The following is a 17,967-nucleotide window of genomic DNA, read 5'->3' as shown; positions in this document are numbered from 1 at the left end:
GGACATAAACAGGGTAATGATTGAATAACAATGCGACTCACGACTCGAGCAATATTGAAACATTTTCGACCTATATGGGGGGAAAAAAAAGGTTTTTTTTTTGTGTACGTATCTGTACGTGAGTATCAAATCGACAACATCTAGAGAAAACGACATCATTTGGCAAGTTTGATTTATAAAGACAAGAAAATGAATCCATTTGTTCTCACTCTTCATCAACTGCTTGGAGGGCTGGGAAAGAAAATTGTTGAGGAATAGTGAATGTTAAGAATCCAAGTGGCCTCTTAAACCTTGAGGGCCCAAGTCTTGACGTGTGATTTGAGTCTGAGGCGCTGCCGACCCGTGCTTTCATCCCTGAAAGAAAGAAATCGGGTTACAGCTGTTCACCGATGACAGGCACTCGAAAGACAACTGTTTCAAATAATCTGGACTGAGATCTTATCATCAAAACGTGTCCTTGAGTGGACGACGTTTGTACAGCAAGATAATTATCTCCAAGTGGAGACGGATTGATGAGAATTTGTTTTCGTCTTGTTGTGTTTGTGAAATGATTGAAATTATCATTTTGCATGGACCTTCAAAAACGCCAGTATCCAGTATCAGTAGCGGGCTATGTAATTTGGTCATGTGATGTTCTCAAGCTGAGCCATGATTGGTCATTACCTGAGCCTTGAGTAACTGTGATGTCATTATGTTACGGCAGGTAGATTTTGCTGCTTAATTCATATTCCGCAAGCACAATATTAATTAGAATGTCATATTTACACTAACGGTGTCGCATTTGACATATTATTGTCGAGAAAAATTTTGACTTGATTTCCCCTTTAATGTGAGTCTTCTGGTTGTGGTAGTAAAGCATCGGTCACGGTCAGCCATGTTTTTTTTTTTTTTGGCTCACTTACATCAAACTGAATTAATCAGCAGCCAATTTAAATCAATTATTTAAACAACCAATTGATTCTGATGCGAGTTTATTGCAAAGTTATTACTTTTGGAACCATCCCAATTCTTTTTCTCTTCAGTGTGACACTTCCACAAAGTAACTCCATCCTCCTTGTTGTCACGGCAACAGACTACTTTACCCATAGTTAATTATTTGGGATTGTAATAGTAATGGTTTAGCCAGGGGAACCCAACATTTCCCTCGATGATCAGAATGTTAATATCTCCGTCTCTGTGACCAATAGCGTCGCTTCTCGATACGGGGCGCTACTTGACATTTCATCGGATTCTTCCCCATCATTCCATTATAATAACCCAAACCCCGCAGATCAAATTTGTTTGACAGAAATGTAATTACATTCTTTTGTGTGCGTGCCGCGCGACCCATGTGTATTGTTCCCTGGCTCTAATTCAAATGCTTTGCTACCGCTGAAGTACTTGTTCCCAAACAGGTCCGAGTCAACAGCATTACTTTCAAGTGTGGCCTCTTAAGGGCCTCTACTAATCAACATCACAGTTCATTTGCCGTGTTGCCACTAGCCTTGGATGACAAATCCCCGACAGCCAATGCCCGCTTCAAGTGGCCTTTATCAACAAGATTTCAGAAACATAAATACATATTCTCTTCTCGCCATTCGCCACGCTCTCCTCGCTTCCTCGGCTGCCTGAAGCACGAGGTTGCATCTCCACTCCGACGTCGCCGAATAGTAATCCGCCGACGTGTCCGGCTTTTCCTCTCGCCGTAGAAATATTCAAGCCTCGACTTAATTAATATAACAAAATCCTTGTTTCCTGCACACTTTTTGATTAGTTGTGGATTAACAGGACCTTTATGTTTTCCTCACGGTGGCTCAGGTTAGCTCCCCCCTCTATTACTAAACAAATGAATTAGTGCCTGGAAATGTGTCATGCATGTTAGCGCTCTCAGCAGAGCTGGTCAAGCATGCCGGAGCAGTTTACAGCGTATTGGTGCGACGATGCTTATTGCGTTTGTCGGCAAAGCCTTTTTTTTTTTTTTTTTTTTTTTTTTTTTTTGATGCACGGTGCTTGTTAGAGTCTTACAGCAGCATATTTCACAGCCCAATTAAAATGTATCAATAAGAGAGACACTTAAGTCACTGTTAGCGCTCATTGATGAACTGATGCTATCCTTGAAAAGGAAATTCAAACATGATCGATCAATTTGTTTCTCACGAGATTCTTTTGTGGCATTTTGTACTAAAAGTATTTGATTGTAATTACCAGTGTAGGGATAGTAATTACTGTGTTGTTACTACAATAAAAAAACACACAATTCAATGAAGTGAGACTACGTTCAAATCTTGCTAGCAGCTTTCATTTAGACAACTGGATGTCCGCACATAATTTACAAAACTTTTCAAAACAATTTTGAGCCTTGAAATAAAAGATATAGATATAAAAGGTAGTGTTAACCTTCCCCGCGGGTGTCCCCATCATCAGACGTGTGTTTTTGTTTACTGGCGTCGCAAACACCTTTCATATTGTTATTATTATTATGATTATGTATTGTGTTGTTCTGGTCTTTGGCTTGGTTAGCCATCCTTGGAGACTGTCTTATTTCCCACATGTATAAGATGAAAGACAGAAAGGAAATTGCCCCTCATTTGGTCCCAGTTGGTTAAGTGTGTTCCGATCACTGCCAAGGTCTGGATGAACACGAATCGCAACACAATAAAAAAAATTTAAAAATTGCTTGATGTGTTTAACCCCCAAAGGAGTGACTTGTTTGTGGCGTCGCAGAAGCGGCTTAATGAACGCCAATGTCAATAAAAAATAAAAGCTTTGGCTTAATTCCGGGTAAACAGTCAAGTGGTAACCTGCTTTCTGCCAGCATTAATAACAGTGATGAAGAGATAATAGAAAAGTGAGTGCAACAGAGAAGAGGGGTTGGAGGTTAAACCCACAACTTTGACCCCCAGAGGTCAAACTGTAAGTGACCCACCATATCAATCCATTTAGTGCTCCTCACGTCTTATGTCACGTTTGATGTTTCCCCACAGTAGTTACGCTTTCCCAAGCCCCCGTCCCGTCGTCTTTATCCTTCCATTAATATTATTTCATCCCGTGATCCCCTTCCTCTGTGCAGCTCAAAGCCCTCCATCTAATTTTTATCTTCTGCCAAATCTAACGCTTTGTGACTGAGCTTAAGTCATATCTTTTTTTTTTTTTTTTCTCCCCCGCACCCCGGCTGCTTCACGGTTAAAGTTCACTCTCCTGTTGAGATTATTGTTCATATATTACCATCGAAACGTGGTTCCACGTTGCATTATTCGCTCATTTCCAACTATGCGGCCAGGGAAGCCTCATAATTATCGCCAGGCGTTATGAAACGCACTCGCTATATTAATGAGGGCCTCCCCGCGTTTCCTTCGCCGCATTGAAATGGACTGTGTCATCTTGTTATTCTGTTCTTCCTCCCCCCCATTTACATCTCCTCGCTTTCGCCGTCCTCTTTGCCTCTCTTCTCTTATCTGTCACCGGATAACTATCATGTGTAGTTTAATAGGATGATTTGTTGTTAGGCGGGCGTGTGTCAGAATAAGCTAGGGGGAAAAAAAAAGAAGCTAAATGATGAAACGAGCGGGGCGAGCGCTGCTGTCTTGTCTGTAATGAATTGCGCGGTGGGTTGAGGGGCACGCGGGGGGTCTCTGTTTTTGGTTCCAGTCGGCAGCACAAACATGGACCTCAGGTAGTGCGCTCATCAGTCCTGCTGTTTCTCACCATATGGAGTCAATGATCTAGGAGAGGCTAACACACACACACACACACACACACACACACACACACACACACACACACACACACACACACACACACACACATAAACACACATTTAGATAGCTGATAATGTTCACAATGACAATATGTTTGTTTGTACAATACAATCCGACTTTATTTACACAATTTGCATTGGTAGAAAAAAATATATTTGAATATTTTGATGATCATGATGACATCCACAAGAAATAAAACACAAAGATATAAATAATCTGACTGTCACAATAAATCGTGGCGAAATACATAACATTTATAAATACGTTAAACCTGTTTAACACTCGCGGTTGTCACCATCTCATGGCCATAAAGTGAAACTGCTACTTCAAATGCATGTCTTTCCTTGTATGTTGTTTTGTTAACAATTTTGAAAAAATATTATAATGCAATAAAAATATGTTTTTCAAAGACACACGATAAATTACTGCCTCTTTCTTTCCAAACATTTAATTGGACGAAAACGCTCTAGTACAAATTGAATTAGACGTTCCCGCCTCCGCGCAATTGAGATATCTGTTACAGATGATGTAGCGTATAATGAATGCCTAATTTATGTAATTAGACCATTAAGCATAATCCGAGCATATGCTCTGAAAGCCCCGAGGTCTTTTTCCAGGTACTCCCTCTGACGCGCACAAAACAACTAATGGAGTGGCACGAAACACTTTCCACTATATATGCTCTGTTTGATCACATATAAGAAAAAAAAAAAATGTCGCATTCGTCCAGATGAGGCTTCCACGCCCGCCGCATATATTTAGCCGGTAAAGGAGGATGGCCTTGAAGGGGTACGCGACGAGTGTCCCGCCCGTCACATGGGCTAATTTTGGCATTGAGGAGCTCCTTACGAGGGCCCTCCGCCTGCTAATTAATTGTCATTCTGCTGAATATTCATACCTTGCCATCAGAGCGTCCTTAATTGCACCGTAAAACATCTCCGGGGGGGCTGAAATCACCGCGGACTTAATTAGAGGCGCGGACCTATTGGTTGACTTGGAAATTGTTTTCGCTTGCTCGTTCTCACACTAATGCACAAGCCGTGATAAATCTTTTTAAGTCCTCAGTTCTGCGAACAAAAATTGTCTTTTTAATGTATCGTTGTTGTTGTTTTTGTAAATTGTGTTTTTGCAACAATCAAATATTGATATTGAGCACGGTTTAACAATCTATAAATGTACAAAAACGAATCAAATAAATGGATGAGAATGCTGCACGTTTAACACGTCAACAAATTACATTTTGCATTAAGAAAAAAAATTCATTGGTTCAAAATCCCGAATGTCCTCAAACAATTAACGCATCACCTCCAAATTGCCATTCACGGAAACTATTGCATTTATGAATGTTTACTGAGTTATGAAACCTTAAAAAAAAAAAAAAAAAAACTTTTCCCTCCCACCCCTGCGTGGCTCTGGGTGGCAGCATATCTCACCCGGCCTCAGTGTGTGACAATATTGTTTGGCTATCATTCGCTGCTTTAGGATGAATGGCATCGATCCTCTTTTAACAACATTTGTTTCCTATTGTGTTCGGGGTGGGGGGAGCGCAGCGGAGGAGGGCAGACGTGTGAAAGTGGCTGTTTGATTCTCTTTTTCATCCCCGTGACCTCGGCTATTGTGTCTGGTCACCCTGGGAATGTCACGCCTCACTACTCTACTTTAAGATGTTGCAGAGAGTGCCCTTTGTTTTGCCTCCTTTTTTTTTTTAAAACCTCGCACAAAATTGTTCTTGGGTGTACCCCCCCCCCCCCCCCCCCCTCCAACCTATTGCTTCTAAAGGATACTTCAGACTGAGGCACGGTTCACAAGTGCAATGCAATTTGGCTTATCCCAACCTTTGTTGGGCTTTTTTTCTACAAATGACCAAACATAGTGCAGACTTGATCTACTGCTGCTTGAACTCGCGAGTTTGGGTGCAGCTAAGAGAGCCCATTCACACTCCGAGTCATGGTGGTATTTTCACTGTGCGCACTGGACTGATACCTCATCAACATGGAACCACACATTTCGTGCGTGACATGAACAAAATAAAAAAAATAAAAATTCTCATGGCGCTCTTTTTTTTCTAACTGCACATAACAAATAAAATAGACGAAGATGAATGATGTCAATGAAGTTAATATGCGTTCAAGAAGAACGGCGCGTTAAAGCACACGTGGCATTTACAACATTTGGAGAAGAAAATGAGCGTAAATTTTAGATGATGTGATTGACTTTTACGCGCGTGAATTAAACACAATAAAAAGCCTTCTTTTGATAGTTTTGGTTAATGCACGAATGAATGGGTGTCAAAAGTTGTTTATCCATGGCGATGTGTTGTCATTATCCGCACTTCCTTTTGCACAAAAACCTTTTGGGATGAACATTAATAGGAACTGACAGGTGTTAAAAGCCACTCTGCAGGGGAAGGGTCTCCCCCTAAAAAAAAAAAAAAAACGCGTTGTTAAAAAGATTTTTTTTTTAAAGTAGGCCTATCTATATGCACCGTCTTGCAAAATTATCAAAACATTTTATTTTATTATGATCTTTGAGCTGAGAAGATGCTCTTCGATGGGCAGCTTCTGCTTTTTTTTTTTTTTTTTCTACTTGTCTTTTTCTTTTTTGCCCAAAATGTCCCCCGCAATGCGATTCTTTTCTGTAATCCGTCAGACTGGTGATGGGGCGCATTGTGGATTTATTGGGGTGGCGGCGGTGGGGAGGGAGGGTGAGGTTTTGGAATTAGCATAAATTATGAGCAAATCTGCGTGTGCGTGTGTGTGGTCCAAGCCATTGCGAACCCTCCAAGCGGAAAGGTGGCCCTGCATGGCCAGGGGAAAGAAAAAAAAAAAGAAAAAAAAAAGCTTGAATAGCAGTCGTTCAAAATAGGCTTCCCATTTGGGTTTCACATTCATATAATTGACTTATGGATATTTTATACAGTTTTCCACCACACCATCTTCAAGGGTTTATTTGCATTCCTGAAGTACTCCTCAGTCTGCTTTCCATAAACACAAAAGGGCTGATTGCCTCATGAAGTTGGAGTTTGAACAGCATTGTTTGCATTGTGTTGGAATGTTTTCATACTGTCCACTTCCTACAACATGTTTACTGCGCATTTTTGTCAACAATGTGTTAATCCGTTAAGAAAATGAAACATCTTTAACAGTTATTTTTATGTTGGGATTATTATTTTTTTTTACATGTATTTTTTTTTAAAATATCGCACTATTAAAAAACATGACTACACATTTTTAACAAACAATACACGCTCATTTCTGAAAAAAAAAATAAAGTTGCAATTTTATGTGAAATATGTGTGCAAGTATCAAGCATAAGCGCGCATACCTCCACACACCGAGTGCCATCGCAGTTCAATTCCGGCTGCCGAGGCTTTTCACCCTTTTTTCTGTCTTCAAATGGAAATGATTTCCATTGGCCCAAGGTGTCCATGTAAATAGGTGTAAATGAAACCAGATTATGCCTCCCGCCCGCCCTCCCTCCGCCTCCTCCTCCTTGCTCCCTCTCCACCTCCTCCTCCTCCCATGGCAATTGTCATGTGATAGCAAAGAGGTGGCACATTAATGGAAGCGCCTCGGCGGGGGTCTTTTCTGCTCATGTCACTACATAAAACTATCAGATGGTTCGAGGAGGGCCATGGAGGCATCATCCACTTAGTCCGGGACGCCCCGATGAAGTCTTGTGAGCTCCTCTAGCGGGACTAGCCGAGAAAAGACGTCCAAGCAAAGCCTTAGATGTGTCGGCGCAAAGGCTGGGAAAACAACTCCTGCATGAAGAAACTCGCACCAAGGAATTAAGGGTGACTACTTGTTTTTTTGTTTTTTTTGCGCGTGTTTTTTTCGGGGGCGGGGGTTGAAAACTATTGAAGGATGCCTCGTCCGGGGAGAAACACGTACAGCGACCAGAAGCCGCCGTATTCGTACATCTCTCTGACGGCTATGGCCATCCAGAGCTGCCCGGAGAAGATGCTCCCGTTGAGTGAAATCTACAAGTTCATCATGGATCGCTTCCCTTACTACCGAGAAAATACGCAGCGGTGGCAAAACTCGCTGAGGCACAACTTGTCCTTCAACGACTGCTTCATCAAAATCCCCCGGCGCCCCGACCAGCCGGGTAAAGGCAGTTTCTGGGCGCTTCACCCCAGCTGCGGGGACATGTTCGAAAACGGCAGTTTCTTGAGACGTCGCAAGCGCTTCAAGGTGCTGGGCGCTTCCGACCACCTGGCTCCCAGTAAGCAGTCCGACGCCGCCCACTACCTCCAGCAGCAGGCCAAGTTGCGGCTGAGCGCGCTGCAGGCGGCCACCGGCACGCACCTGCCCCAGATGTCCACCTACAACCTGGGCGTGTCCCAGACCTCCACTTTCAAGCACCCGTTCGCTATCGAGAACATCATCGCCAGAGAGTATAAAGTCCCCGGGAGCTTGGCCTTCTCCACCATGCAGTCCATGTCGGCCGGCTACCCGCTGCACAACCAACTCACCACGGCCTGGCCGCACATGTATAACAGCGGCGTGATGGACACGGCGGCGCCCATCTCCATGGCGCCGAGCGACTATAGCGCCTACGGTGTGCCCATCAAATCGCTGTGTCACGGAGCGCAGACTCTACCGGCCATCCCGGTACCCATCAAGCCCACGCCCACCTCCATGGCCGGCTTCTCGGCGCTCCCGCACCACTTGCCCGCCTTCCTGTCCAACTCGCCGCAGTCTCTGAGCCCGACTTCCCCACAGACTGCCACCAGCCAAAGCAGCCCTGCCACCCCCAGCGAGACGCTCACCAGCCCGGCCACGCTCCAGTCGGTGGCCGTGCACTGACCAAATGGACCCTCGCCTCCCCCTCAAGGACCCCCCCTCAGACAAAACGAACTGCTGGTAGCGAACCCAAAGTTTATATGTCTGTGTCATACGTCGGATTCTATTCAAGGCGAGTTGTTTATTGATTCACTCGTGTAGTATATGTTGAATGTGTCGCTTTAAAACCGTGTCCTGAAAAACAAAAAAATCCAGCACAGAATCTCTTATTGCTCTTCAAGAAAGTATAAATTATTTGAAAAGTTCACATTGACTTTAACGTGTTGAAGGCGGAGTTTTTTGTAAGGCCCCTCATGAGGATGTTTCCGTTTTATACTCGCAAAACTTTTGCACACTTTTCTGTGCGGCTGAGATGACACTGACGCTTTCCTCTAAAAAAAAAAAAAAAAAAAATAGTGATGGGCCCAGGGTACACCAAATAGGTTCGATTTCCCTGTTAAAAAAAACAACAACAACCCTCCAAAAAGAGAAAACCATTCCATTATCGAAAAGTCTACGTGACGTGCTCAAAAATGCAAGATGTGAATATTGCAAATAACTGAAACGGATATGTTGTAAAATGCACTTTTTAGTTCTACGTTTTAGAAATATATTTTCCAGAAAAAAAATGTGTTCTGTGAAGCATTTAATTTAAAAAGGCTGTGGTGACCACGTGGATCAGTTGCTGTAAATTTGTACGTTTTCTTTTAAAAGTGAAGCATGCATTCCAAACAAAAAAAAAAAGTGTTAACGTTCATGTTATTATTATTTCCTTTCTTTATGTTTTGCAAGCATGCGTGCTTTTGAAGTGTGCAAACATTCTGCAACAAATTGGAAAAAAAAAGGTCATCCAAATATTTTCTCATTAAAAGTGACGTAAACAATCAAAATGTTTGTTGTTATTATGATCATCACTGTCGTTGTATTCAATTGATAGTCACGGATTGAAACGAACAATTTGCCTGCTTAATATTATTAATAATAATAATAATAATAATTTTTTAAAGAGTAATAATTGCTTTTATTTGTTTGCTTAAGTGAGTTTGCAACCTGTATGATTTGAGAGTGGGAGACTTTTTTTTTTTTTTCCTCGAAGCAGCAGACAGGCATGATTTGTGCTCTCCATTAGAATGCACGGTGCGGCCATGGCATGGCCACAGCGCAGACAAGTGTGCTCATTCATCACGCTGCGCGGGCGCTAAAAAAAAACAAAAAACGCTAACAACAAACATTTAAACACGCAATCTGCACCCCGGATTTGCAGGACGTTTAACACCCGTTAATGTGACAATTTGCGTAAATGATGCACGCACATTTTGTTTCCCTCCAATTACACTTGTGCGCATTTTATTTTTAAATTGAACCAAACACGATCTCTTTTTATTTTTTAAATTCGATTTTTTTTCTACGTTATTTCAAATGAACTCGGGGATTGTCAGTCCATCGTGGGGCATTAAACAAATACATTCCGTCACTTTATGCAATGGACTAGATCAAATAAAGGCGATCGGGCCACTTCATTCTGCTTCATTCACTCGGATTGAAAGTGCAAAGAATAGCAAACTTCAACTGGGCCACCAATGTAGATTTAGCCTTTTTCAGCAAGACAAAAAGACAGATTTTTTTCACAAACACATTGCTGACTGGGGAACTAGGAAACGAGTTTGCGAGACCCTTTTGGAATTTAAATCTACCCCCTCCCCCATGGACTGTTTGTACAACAGTGTCAGTTTTTTTTTCTTCTCACTTTTGTGTTGTGTGGGCAACATTAGGTCCTGATTGATTGCAAATGCTGGAACTGGGACAATACCTTACAAGCTTTTATTTTTGAAATAATAATACGAATAATAATAAGAATAATAAATACCTCATAACTATTAGTGAATGCAATATCATTATCCAACATACAACAAAACATTTTTTGGGAAATATAATTTTTAGTACTCAAAAAAGGATTTGTGTATATTTTAAATATATAAACACACACACACACACACACACACACACACACACACACACACACACACACACACACACACACACACACACACACACACACACACAAAAACATTTATTCGCAAGAAATAAAATAGTGGCTATATGGTCAAAGTTTTGACATTACAAAAAAAAAAAAGTCTTGAGAATAACAATATGGAATACAAGTAGCACATTTTATTTCAGAGATCAGGAATCAGGTGTGAAGGAGAAAAAAAATGCTGTTAAATTTCATTAGAATTACTTTGATCAAAATGAATAAATAGGCACATCCCGACCAAAATGGCTTTGACCCATTTCCCTTTCTCACGTCCTTTACTGTGTGCAAAAGCAAAAATCAACTCCTGCCGCAACTTTTAATTTGATAATCCCCCACCAGTGTTGTTGGCATTGTCCTTGTTGCTCCACTATGTTCCACTTAGACATCGACGAAGGTCATCTCCAGCGTGGGATGAAATATAGAGCGCATGCAAAAATCCCGGCGTTGTCGTTTAATTAAAATAATTCATTAAAGTGGAGGCCTTAGGTAATTAGCATGTATAATTTATGATTTGCTTAATGCACACGGGCGGTGGCCTATGCAATAAACTCAATTTAACCTCAAGTACGGGGGAACTGATACAGACGGGGCTGTTGTTATTTACTATGTGTTTATTGTTTGGCTATTTGTCAAGAGGATGTGAGTGTTTCGTAAAACCTGCCCGTTGTCTGGCTCTCGCAAACAACTTATTTGTTTATGGCTTTATCTTGTGGATTTATGCTCACGCTGAAAGGAAATATGTCAGATTTCTTTCAAACTGCCCTCAACATACATGTTTATATTTACCTGCTGGTCACCAGAGTTGAAAAATAGTTCACGCTCGATGCTGACAGAATGAGGACATCCACCGACAGCGGCAGGTTAGCAGGCTGTCAGTGCTGACTTTTAGTGGGGGGGGGCAAAAGTCATCACAGATGGACACTAAACACAAATGTGTCAAGTTTGGGCAGGACTTTGACATTTTTAAACATGCCTGCTGGCTGTTTTAATTTCTTGCAAGCTTTTTTTTTGTAACCAAATATTTTCCCTTGAAGCCGTGTAAACAGGTTTAGTGGTTTATGGTAGATAGAATGGAACAACCACTGTGTTTGTATGCGACTGACTATGCTGCTACATGTTTGTTTTTTGTTTTTTTTGACGAAATACGTTACATGACAGTGAGGGAGAGCGAAGGGCAGGTGAAGCGGTAGAGGCAGGGCAGGGCAGGGCAGGGTGCGAGCTTTCCTAGCCTGGCTCAGCCAAACACCCGTGTGTGCATGAAATTAGAGTGTCAAAATGTGATTCATGCTGCTGGCTGGTGACTGTGAAACAAATTATATCAGCGGGTGGCAAAACTCCACTGCAGCAGCAGACAGTGGATGTCATAAGAGATTCGGACTTGGTGGATATTCTCATTTTTAACTGGGTTTGGTGTCTTGCACACTTCCTCCATCTTCAGAACATGTTCATCTCAGATTTTACAGTTTTAGAGAACTAAAAACCTACATTTTGGCCTGGGTTAAGAAGATATAAATTTTCATTTCAGCAATGCTTGTAAATAATATATATATTTTAACATCTTTTTTAAATTTATTTATTATATTTTTATCATTCCTCGTTTCAATAGCAATGGACGAGTACAAATAGATAATACCGGCAATAGTTTTTAGGTATCGTGTATTTATTGAGGCTGCTGATACCAGCCACCGATACTTAAAGTAAAGGAACCATGTTCAATGACATCCACATCAGCAAGTGGTATTTTTTTACACAATTTGAGGGCTAAAAAAAAATCCTAAATTTCACTGTACTGATGAACGGAGGTGGAGACTGCAGGTTAAAAAGTTAGCGTTTAGAAAACCCTTAACCGCGGTCAACTTTTAGCAATACAAGCAGACTCCAGCAAAATACGACGAGTTCACAAGGCCGCCCGTAATCCCGTTTTGACTTTTTGTTACACCTCCTGTTACTGTCTCGCCTGCGCGTCGGGCGGGTCGAGACAAGGTGAGACAAAACTAATAGAACGCCATCGTCAAACTTCAGGCTCCAGCCTTGACAACCTGCAGCTACAACATCTGACGTGTCTTTCGCAAGCCTTCCGCCGTTTCATTCGTTAGCGCCGCGAACGGCATTCAAGCTAGCTCCCCACTCGGCTTCACGGATGTCATTCGAGGTCGCGAAGGGCGTGCTAGCTGTCGGCGCTGACCAAATGCTTGTTCGTGCAAAACTCGAGTGTGAGAAGCCAGTCGAGACAAACAAGCGGCGTTAATGAAGCTACTTAACAGATTTGCCACGACAGTGTTTTTCCTTCTCGACTGCTTTAGCTATGACGTGTTACAACTCTAACAGATTCTATGGAGTTTATCACCTCGTTGTTTCCCCTTTCAAACGTGCGACAAGAAGCTAATTCTTCACCGCTTCTTCGGATCTTATCATAGGGCCTCTCCTGCCGTAAACTAACACTTGCGCTGGACTTCAAAGGCGTGCCGAGTAGCAGAGGTGAAAGGTCGGAGGAGGGGGGGGGCGGGGCTTCATCCACTTGGGGCCAGTTACTGCGTAGGAGCTGATTAGCGGGAGTTGCGCAGCAGATAGCCCCCATGGGGCAGTAGCTGGAGCAATGAGGTGTGAGTTTTGACAGCTCCCGTTTCACCCCCTCGGGGTAACTTGCCGGGTCCTCAGAGGGTCCGGGCGGGCGGGCGCTGCGCTGGATAGGAAGTTGACGGTAATTGCTATTCAGCCTGTGGGACAGAAGAAGAGGCAGCCTAGATCAGAGTCCATTTCCTCTTATGTGTGCGGGGACGAGATCCCAACTCCTTTCCCTACCGTCCGACGACATCTCGTCAAAAGTTTCTCTTAGCTCTTCACTCCAAACACTTGATTGAGAAGCATCCCAGATGGCTGTTTGTTATGGCATAACAAGGCGACATTGTTTTGTTAATTCGACTTCATCTGTCTTTGATCCAATCTCACGTTGTCATGGCTGGTGTGAAAATCCCGATTAAGTGCATGATCCAAGCGCAGAGCGCATTGTGATTGTGATGATCTCTCGCATTGAAATTCCTCTTTGTTCCTTTTGTGTCTTTGTTAGCGAGCACAATGTGGGGTTAATTAGCAGCCACCGGTAAACTCTGCGTTCCTGAATCCTTCATCACAGCTCAAGTGTGCTCTTTACTCGGAAGAACCGGCGCCGTTGGCACTAACAAGACCCCAACACAAGACCCCCGGCCAATTGAAAGCAAGCGTAATACAAACGCTACGGCAACTTTAATCCCTTTTCAGTCTCCGCTGTAATTGTTTCTACACTTCATTAATGACTCTCATTGTGGCTTTCGTTCTCTGGAAAGCCTCGCCAACATGCTGTCCAATTGATTGTAACAATGCTAAAACTTTACCTGACATCGTGTTCAATTAGTTTAGTTTCTGGGGGGAAAAAAGTAAACAAACATCCAAAATGGCAATTCAAAAATAAAAACAATTCAGAAATACACATTAGTGAGGTCTATTAACTGAGACATTTATTTAAGAACCATCTTTGCATGTTGTGTGTTTATGAAGCAGTCTTGTCCGAAACGTCCTTGTCTGAGCAGTGTCAATATGATAATGGATTACTCCGGTAAACTGATACTTATGAGTAATTTACGATTCTCTAAAGCCGATTCAGCCTCCTCAACTTTACCCAAATAAATCCATCAAACAATCATTTGCTCAAAAATTTCTTTCAATCTCCAAAAGTTGGCATCTCTTGATTTATTAAAACAAAGGCTCTTCAATTTTTTTTTTTCCTGGTATTAAATTACCCAGCCCGTTAGCATTTAGCTGCTAGTTGAAATTACCCAACATAAGTCTCTATTTCTTGCACGGCACGTTTATCTGCAATTTCGCCTTTCCGCCACTTCAGATTGTCCCGTTCCCTGGTGGTCTAATTTATGTTAAGTCACAAACCTCCCCTATGGCTGTTTTGAGAATTTCCGAATGGAGACCGCGTGCAGCAGGTTGATGCCGGTGCCACAATCCCCCGGTGTAATTGTTCTCTATGGGAAAGCACATCTCAGTGAAACCATCTGCAAGTCCATGGGGCAGTTTTCTTAGAATGAGTGGACTTCTTAGGGGGTTCCCTGGGCAATCCAGTTTCTCTTGTGAAGCAAGTAATTAATTCAAATCTCAGGAAGTCAATAGCTGCCCGGATCAGAGACACGTAGTATGCAGCTGCTGATACCTCCGTACATGCTGCTTGTCTTCTCAGGAAGTCACCAGACAAAAAAAAAATAAAAAAGACGGCTACAATGGGTGCATACACCCACACAGGCTTCAGATAATTATTTTTGTGCAGCTCGATGCTACGATGCACTTGTTGCTAATCTCAATTGCGATGGGGGGATGTGAATGGAAAAGACGCTATACTGTCAAGATACTGTCTTTGCGTCTTGAAAAACAACAACAAAAAATAATCATCCAATATTTCTACAATATGATGTCTTGGTTCGCAAAAGTTCCTCATCCCAAAAAAAAAAAAATCAGATTTTTGAATACGGCTGTTTTTTGATGAGGCGTTAAAAAAACAGTCACTCCTTTCTACTTTTTCATTTTGTTCGCACAGGATGATGAAACGCAATGTAAGAGCCAAAAGCAGAATTTTAGGAATCATCTGCACCCAACCATCTCTTCAAAGTAAAAAAAACGACACTTGAAGCGTTTTGCCTTTGAGGCTGTTTGACAATCATAACTTAAAAGTGGGCAAATTGGGGCCTGAAATCAAATCATCTTCGCTGGTTAGCGTGATTCACGTTGCAGTTAACCCCCTCTTCTCGCTCTCCTGAAGACGGGGCAGGGCCCAGGCCAAATGCCTCGTTGGTTGCTTATTGTTATCCGGCCCGTGGAGGAAGTCACTGCTGTGCTTCCAGCCTGTCGCTGACAAAAAAGTGTAAATAAGGATCTAAATAACAAATAAGGCAATGCAGGCTTGCGTGACGCTCAGCGCTTCGGTCGGCCTAGCGTCGGCCAACCTTTAATGACTCTGTTTGTCAAAGGGAGCGCGCAATGCTCGGCTAATTTCCTTTTCTTAGACGTCATTAGATTGCGCCGCAGAAGACAATTGAAAAGGAAGAGTGTGAGAGTTTGGACCTGGGCTTGTTGTCACGCACTGTTATTTAAATGGAATGCTTTTTAAGATTTATTTCATGACAGGAAGGAATGAGATTCTCCAGGCGAGTAAATTGAGGGTTTTAAAATATCGCCGTAATTGATATTAAGTAGAAATACGATTCAAATACGATTGTGGCTAAACATTTTAATAATAGATTCATGAATAAAGTAATTAATTATTTAATTCAGTAATAGTTTTGACAGAAATCTGAGAATATTTACTGTTGAGATTTTCTGAGGATTTAGGATTTCTAAACGATTACTCGATTATCCAAAAAGTTGTCGACTCATTGCATCTCTAGATCCAATATATAACCTGGCCTAAAAAATGTGCTTTTGTAAAATGAATCTGAACTAACCAGCACAAATAGTAGATTAATACTGATTACCGATTAATCGGTATGCCAATTCAATTGACCGATGATGGCTCTTCAAATAATTCTGCAACTGGCAAATGACAGTAGTCTCATTATTTATTGCACATAAATCTATACCACAACCGAGTATCCTTAAATATATCAAATCAATGTGTTGATAAGGTTCATCCAAAAATACCAAATGATCAAATAAAAACACAGTTCAACAAATCAAACAAACGTATTTGCTGGCCGAATTCCATTTTCCCCACGAGAGAGCCGGTTAAACAACTTTATTGACATTTCCACTGTGACCAAATGGAAGCCATGTCAACAGGTTTTTCTCCCACTTGACCCCTGACAATCAGGAGTCCCCGCTCCTCTTTGGGTGGAGTGCGTGTTGTGCGGCGTGATGGAGGGTCCTCCATGCAGCATATCGGCGAGTTATGAGGCCGCCTCCCGCTACGCCCTCTCTGGCTTGACGAGCCTCGCTCGCTGGAAGGGGCTTGCCCTCGCGGCCACAAATCAGCAGGGAAAGCAGGCTTGAATCTTCAAAGGCTGGGGGCTTCAACCCCGCCCCGCACATGATTTACAGCCCCCACAGAGACAAAGTTAGGCATGGCCACTGTCTTTGCACCTGGGGCCTTTATCAAGCGACCAGGATGAGCTCTTTGCAGAGGATATTCAAATGTACAAGGAGCAGATTAGGCCGACTCAATCTTCTTTTCTTGGAGAAAGAAAGAAGAGCGGGCGACTTCAAAAAGACCTCCGCTTCTTAAAACGAGTGAAAGGCTTCGCCGGTGAACACAACCTTGTGTATTGCCAGTGCTAATTCACAACTTATTCCTCGAATACACTGGCCGAGAACTTTTAATTGCGTTAGTTCGCATTCCAAAGGCATGTTTGTAGCTTTTAATTGGGGCTCTCTTTGAAATCATTGAAATGTATAACATGTGGGGGCAACTTCAACAGTTCCCGTGCTTGGCTCGGAGGCGGAATTTGCATTCCCTGGCCCCGGTGCTTACTCAAATAGCGACTATGACACTAATGACGCCCCACTTTTCAAACGATGTGCATGCTTGTCATTGTTGTCATTTCAAAGACGTAAATGTACAATTATTTGTGTGTGTCTTCTTTTTTTTTTGGTTGAATGAGCACAACAAATGTTTAAAGTAGTTTTTGCACGATAGTTACGTTGAAATGAGAAAATACACCGTCGAGTTAGCGTCATTATTTAATACGTGAAAAGCTCTAAAATTGCGAAAGGCTGAGTAAAAGTAAAAACCTTTGCGAACTAAAACGAGGGGGGGGGGGAAAACTGACGGTGTCTTTCTCTGTCAATGCACACGTTCACACTGTGTTCAAAACACTTTGGCGAGTCTCAGTTACTTTTTCAGATCAACTTCTTTCTCCCTGAATGAATTCTTTCTTGGGGCTTTTCTGTCGAGCTCTCTTGAATCATCCTTTAATCCAGAGAAAAGGGAGCCCAGGACCGGCTGTCATTTAGCGCCGCCGCTGCCAGGACTGCTGGCTTAAATAAAGTCAGTGTAGCATGAATCTCATTCTGTGTGGATGTATGGCTCCGGGGATGCTGAATGTTGCGTCTGGAGAGCCGGTCCTCCTCCAAAACCTCCGTGCAAATGCCTGGCGACTGCACGGTTACCCTCAGTAAAAAAGAAAAAAAAAAAAAGAGGACCACCCACTTAGGGGTGAGAGGGGATTTGAAGCTCCCCCTGCCTGCCTATTTCTTTGGCAGTCTTTTGCGATGGTGTTTGCAATGTAACTCTTTAGCTCTCTGAATGTGAGGCTTCTACTGTTGAATTTTTGGGTGATGCCACGCACGAGTAGGTCATGTGAACTTTGTGATTGCTGTGCCCCCCCCAGTAAAGTGTATGTTTGTGTGTCCTGCGGAGTTTCATTGTTGACGAGAA

General features: G+C 42.5%; 1 protein-coding gene and 1 long non-coding RNA gene across 2 annotated transcripts in view; both read left to right on the top strand.

The window, feature by feature from the left end:
- Nucleotides 1-17,967, top strand: part of LOC147055435 (uncharacterized) — a 49,954-nt gene that overhangs the window by 14,467 nt on the left and 17,520 nt on the right. The gene's annotated exons all lie outside the window — the stretch shown is intronic.
- On the top strand, nt 7,026-8,548 carry foxb1a (forkhead box B1a). Its single transcript, XM_085914747.1, has one exon. It carries the CDS (start codon nt 7,604-7,606, stop codon nt 8,546-8,548), a length of 945 nt encoding a protein of 314 aa, XP_085770873.1. The 5' UTR covers nt 7,026-7,603.

The sequence above is a fragment of the Syngnathus leptorhynchus genome, chromosome 6 (genome assembly GCF_054491065.1).
Source record: "Syngnathus leptorhynchus isolate UIUO chromosome 6, UIUO_Slep, whole genome shotgun sequence".
Taxonomy (NCBI): domain Eukaryota; kingdom Metazoa; phylum Chordata; class Actinopteri; order Syngnathiformes; family Syngnathidae; genus Syngnathus; species Syngnathus leptorhynchus.
The sequence above is the reverse complement of the archived record's forward strand: the minus strand, read 5'-3'. Positions and strand labels throughout refer to the sequence as shown.